Here is a 6,000-nt window from a genome sequence, read left to right on the forward strand (position 1 = left end):
CTTGCTTTATGCAGTTATAAGCGAATTAAGAAGAGTGTCAGATGAACACACAGGCAGAGAGCCTCGTTATGCAACATACTTAAATGATATTAAGGCTGGTCATGGTGGGAGCAACATAGGTACTGTCTCCCGTCCGGTGTATTGGGCTCACTAGAATGAGCAGCGCGACCAAGGCAGATGATGACGGGCTACTAACGATTCCTTTTCTTGAGCCTTCGTTCTAAAAAAAACTAACGATTCCTTTGTTCAATAGTTTTCTCCAATCAACAATTAAGTGGGAATTGTGCAGTTAATTAACCTACTAGTAGAATGCCCGTGCGTTGCTATGGGCCATGGATATATGTTTTGCTGGTTGCATATATAAATATAATGCATGCGTGCGTTGTAAATTCTGAGTTTTCTATTTGCTTTCGTGTTTCTGGGAAGTATCCATGAAGTTTATTCAAGAGCGTGGAGAATATATTCAACTTATTGTTGAAACTGGATGGAAAAGCTTCCATAATAGTATCCATCACATTAGACCTTTGTCCTGTACAAGGTCGATTTCCCTTCTTATATATGAAGAAAACATGCGGCACCACACAAGAATATTGGGAGGTTCACCACCGGAATATTGACACATTGTGAATATACCACCGGAATATTGGGAGGTGCACCATCCAAGTATTGTGTCCGTCGCTAAGAGTTTCTGCAGCAACGCATGGTGTGTCATCTAGTTTCGCTAACAAGCACGCACAAATGCTGAAGTATCTATTGAACCACAATACATACAGATGGATGGATCCCTGGATCTAATACTTGGTGGCGGGGTCCACAAACAGTAGCAACCCTTCTCTAGACTATTCCATAAAACATAACTCTTTCCAAAAGATCCCGTAAAATTAACACCTCAAATTTCAGGACTTAAAAATTGTGTTGACCTACTCCTTGTCTGGAGACTTGACTCCACGTGGAAGCCTCTCCCTCCTTTTTTCTTTTTCCATAAAACAACCTACCAAACCCCATCTCCCCTCCACGTGGAAGCCTCTCCCTCCTTTTTTCTTTTTCCATAAAACAACCTACCAAACCCCATCTCCCCGACGGTCAGACTCCCCACCCAACCAACCCAGTCGCCGCCACCGCCAAACCCGGCGATCCCTCCCCTTCTCCATGGCAGCGAAATCCACTCCGGCAGCGATCATAGCCTGTGGTTGCGGCTATCAGCCTTGTTTTTATGCATATGTGTTGATCTGTGTGCGCGCAGATTTTCCCATGGTGGTGCTTCTATGTCGTGTCAGTTTTGCTAGATTCTTAACGGAACCTCACCGGGTCGGCAGGGGTGTGTTTGCATCGGGGCCAGACCATGGTCGGGAGGGCGGGGAAAAGCGCCCTTGGCATTGGTGGAGGAAAGAGAGCGTTGGGGAGGATTGAGAATTGAAGGAGAATGGTTTTCTTCTCCTCAAATTTGAGCAGAAAGAGACAAGTTTGAGGAACAACCCTTCAAATTCTTGAAGAGTTAAAAATTTGAGGAAAGGGCTAGAAAGGGTTAACTGCTCAAAAGATATCCTCAGTTTTGTGCGCACGGGAAGTATATTCTTCTTTCGACTTTTGATGGTGAAACAGTGCATAGCAAAGCATCAATGCCGATTCAATACATGCAATGATTATGAATATAGGAGCTCCGGTTCACATACTCAACACAAAGACACTAACTCCTCCAGAACACTTGCGTCCATATAAAATAAGGGCATTTTTAGGGAGTTAAGAACATTTATTTGGTTGATAAACCATTCGTAGTACAGCTGCAATGTAGCTCTCATTCTTCACAGAAGTAATGTAGTATAGCACACACTTCCGATATCAAATACATTGGTCCAAATGATAAGCTAGACTACTCCTTGGTCGCAGCTAAATCTTTCTCGGAAAGTGTATGCTCCTTATATTTCTGGCCGGTCCTAGATGTAGATGTACAGTACTCATAAAGTAAGAAGAAGGGCGAAAGCAAGATAAAGATAGTCATCATAGAGATAACGACAAAGTGAAGGACTGCACATGCCATAGCTGGAAGGGATAGTATAAAGTCCTGAAAGTGATAAACGCCAAAGTGTCGTTTGAAATCTTCAGCTGACCTACGAACAGTATGCGAGTTAATTAAACATACATTGTCACGAATTAACTAATCAACAATGAGTACCTAAAAATTATGTAGATACATAGCGCAGTAATTCCAAATATATAATCATATGTAATTACCATGGTTTTGAAGGGGGTCGCCCAAGCAACTGGAGCAGCTTGGTGTTCTTCTTGATCTCCATGGTGCATCTCTCAGCTTGAAGATCGTCCATCTCGCGGAGCAAACGGAGCAACTCCTGCCGCTTCTCCTCCAATCCTCGTGTGCCGAGGCTCACAGGGAAGTGCTGCATGGGCAATGAAATGTAGATGATTGTTGCATGCATTAGAATTTAATTACTCTTTCCGTTCACAAATATAAAATGCTTTGAATATTTCAATATGGACTACACACGGACTGAAATAAAATGAACAAACATAGTAAACTGCATCTATCTGACGCAGAAAAAAGGGAAGCATCTTATATTTGTGAATGGAGGGAGTACTAGCGAGTAAGTAAATTCTTTGGTTCCACGACCGCACACACGTAGTTAGTTAGTATGGTGATTTGGTTCGGTTCAACATACAAAATAAATTCTTTGGTTTCAACTTACAAAGGAGCGCACGCGACGTACGTACCTTGTGATTGTTGGTGAGAGGATCGTATGGTGATTCAGGGGTGCTGCTGAACCACTGGAGTGAGCGCAGCCTGCCATGGAAAATAGTCCACGGCAGCTTCCGCGGCTCCTCCTCCTTGACGACGGCGATCGACCTGGCCGCCATGAAACTGCCCTGCAGTGGCCGCTCAAGGCCGGCATGGCCGCAGACCTTCCTCGCGGCAAACCGAAGCAACGCGGCCATCGAAGCTCCTTCTTGTTCCCTCAGGTAGATAGATAGTATGCTTTGTTCTCCCCTAGCTAGCTAGCTAGCTTCTTTCAGGGTAACTTATAATACCGGCGCGCGCAGTCACGTTACACCCACACCACCCGGCAACAAAGCTGCGTGACATACCAAACCCTACTCAAACGAGTTGGTTGTTAGTTCACGTGGACAGCGTGCACTCCCACGCACAATATTTTGAGCTAAATATGTAGGGGTGCTTTCAGAAAAAAAAAGAACCCGGGGGGGGGGGGGGGGGGGGGGAGCCATGGGAACGTATCTGGTGCATGGGACACAGTTGCACATTTAAAAATGTTCACAAAAATCCGGAAACAAATTATTATTGACACAACATCAGTGTATGTAGTCACAAAAATTTAACTCAAAATTAAAAACATTGCTCGAGATACAAAATGACAAATTTGTCATCAATTTGCTAGTGGGCAAAACTGAAGCCCAACTTATGTTATTCAGTGTCAAAATTGTCTTTGGGCACAAACGTCCTAGAGCCGTAGTCGTCGCGGTTGAAGCCTTGCATAGATTTGAAGCACCCGACCGGAAATTTCGCCACATGGCAAGAAACCCTAACCATACCACTTCAAGAAGATGGCAGGAATCTACGTTGGGAGCTCCGTCGACTACGTCTAGATAGATGAACTCATCGATCGAAACTCGGAAGACAAACTCGAAGAAGTAGCGCCGCCATCTGCCCGAGCACTGCACTTCCGAGGACTAAACAAGCCTAACCTAAACTACTAACCCAAGCGGAGGCCCCAAAATTCTTCTCCCCGCCACCAGCCGCTGAAGCGGCGGACAGAGTGGAGGCGAATCCAATGGCTCACCTGTGAAATATGGAGTGGAGAGTTGCCCTAGGCGCCTAGGGTGAGGGAGGTAATGAGAGGAGGTGGACATGATTTAAGATTGGGTTGACCGACATTGGCAGAAAAATTGAACTAAAGTGGACAAAGAGTCTTTTTTTGTGAGAAAACTTTCAATTTATTCATCTTCAATCATGAAACTACAATGAACAAAAAAATTAAATCCAGGTCTGTGGACCACCTAGCAACGACTAAAAGCACTAGAGCGAGCCGAAGGTGCGCCGCCGTCATCGCCTTTCCGTTGCTGGAGGTGGGCAAACTTTGTTGTAGTAGACAGTCGGAAAGTTTTCATGTTGAGGCCCGGAAGGAGCAGCACACCAGAGCAGGGACCATCGCCGATGAAGAAAATCATAGATTGGAAGGATCAAACCTATAAACACCCAAACGAAGACGAACAAAGAACGGATCCAAACAAATTCACCGAAGACAAGCACCGACCGAATTTCGTGAGATCTGACGGAGCCACACCTCCACACGCTCTCCGATGATGCTAGACGCACCATCGGGACAGGGATAAAATGTGGGAGACATTATTGCTACTAAGGGGCTTCGTCACCGCCACACAGCCCCAAGCATGATGCTGAACCTAACAAGAACAAGAACGGGGTCCCTCGCGTAGGCGGGGGCCCGAGGTTCTCCGCTCCTCCATGGCTGAAAGACCATCGGAGATGGCGTGGAGCGGTGGCGGTGCCGACAGGAGGAGAAAAACTTGAGATCTTTTCTTGTGGACAAAGAGTCATTAACTTGCCCAAATATCGGTAACCATCCAAACGGGACCAGATATTTTTTTTCATAAGAAAAATTGGCAACGTGAGTTTTATTGAGCACCCAAACATCCTGTATATGCTACAGGGATGCTTCCGGCCACCCACCATCCCGTTTGGCTGAGACAAAAAACGAGCAGAAGAAGAATCTCAGGAGTCGCCGAGAAACCGACCGAGGCGGAAAAAACCCGAAAGCACACCATATTTGATGAACGGAAATGCTAAACAAAGAGCGTACGTAAGCTGACGAAACATGCCAAACTTATCTAAACAACCCTCCCCCCCTCCCCTCCTATTTTCAGGGGTGGCCCCAGCCTCCCCCTAAAACCAATCTTAATCTTTCACGATGGCTTTTTTTGAGCATCAGTACAGACACAAGCGCTCATATACACGCGCATACACTCATCCCTATGAATGCACACACGCACACCCTACCCCTATGAGCACCTCCGAAAGACTGAGCCGGCATATCATCTTGAGATTTACGAAGTCACTGTAGGCGCCTCGTCGTCGACGAAAACGTCTCCTCCCACTGAAAGCGTATCGCCGGAAATCCTGAAATAAATCCAGGAATAATGCGAGCACCAGGATTTGAACCCTGGTGGGTTGGGGATACCACTGTCCACCTAACCAACTCAACCACAGGTTGATTCGCATCTTCTACGATGGCTATTACGTAAACGTAAGTAGCTTCCTTACATAAGTCTAGCATTGCCCATTTTTTATGAACCCGGCCCCGGAGACCCGATCACGGCCATCACGTGTGTGCGTGCCAGCGCCTGCCGACGAGTAGTCATGACTCGTGAACCAACAACGCCGTAATCGTGAAAACTGACACCAGTCCAGAAAAACAACATGACTGAAATGTTTGTGCCGGCTCAATGGGCCTGATGCGGCAAGGTGGTCCGTCTCATGCGGGCTGTTCACTGTGAATCTCTGAGCCGTCTCATTCGGCTGCTGCTACCAGTACTCCTATTTTTACCTCAAAAAAAACTAGTACTCGTATTTCGCTAGTACACAAAGATCAGCTTTCTGGTATTCGGCCGGCCGTAGATACTACTAGCTTGGTTTGTGGTATGAATGCGGCCTAGCTTGGGAAGGCGGAAGGAATATTGCATGCGACCTTGTGACGGGATGCATTCGCGTGCGCCCCTTCGCGAACCGGTCACATTTACCATGGAGCGTCGTGACTGCACTGCTTCTGGGAATAGCGAAGGACCGCACGCGTATTCCTTTGGCCAGTGAAACGAAGCGTCCCGCCGGCGACCACACGCATTCCTCCGACCAGCCACTCTCCTATATATATGCACGAAGCTACGAACGGGCTCTCCATCTCCACTTGGTGCGAGTGCGAGCGAACACCATGGCAGAGTAGTAGGTCGAAGCGAAGC

The 6,000-nt window shown here is 46.9% G+C and overlaps 1 protein-coding gene across 1 annotated transcript; it reads right to left on the reverse strand.

The window, feature by feature from the left end:
- Positions 1–1,719: 1,719 nt before the first annotated feature.
- On the reverse strand, positions 1,720–2,995 carry LOC125549376 (uncharacterized). Its single transcript, XM_048712809.2, has 3 exons — positions 2,728–2,995; positions 2,233–2,396; positions 1,720–2,108 (listed from the first exon to the last, which is right to left on the reverse strand). The coding sequence occupies exons 1-3, from the start codon at positions 2,947–2,949 to the stop codon at positions 1,871–1,873; spliced, it is 624 nt and encodes a 207-aa protein (XP_048568766.1). The 5' UTR covers positions 2,950–2,995; the 3' UTR covers positions 1,720–1,870.
- Positions 2,996–6,000: the final 3,005 nt, after the last annotated feature.

Source organism: Triticum urartu, chromosome 3A (assembly GCF_056163025.1).
Source record: "Triticum urartu cultivar PI428250 chromosome 3A, HENAU_Tu73, whole genome shotgun sequence".
Classification (NCBI taxonomy): Eukaryota; Viridiplantae; Streptophyta; class Magnoliopsida; order Poales; family Poaceae; genus Triticum; species Triticum urartu.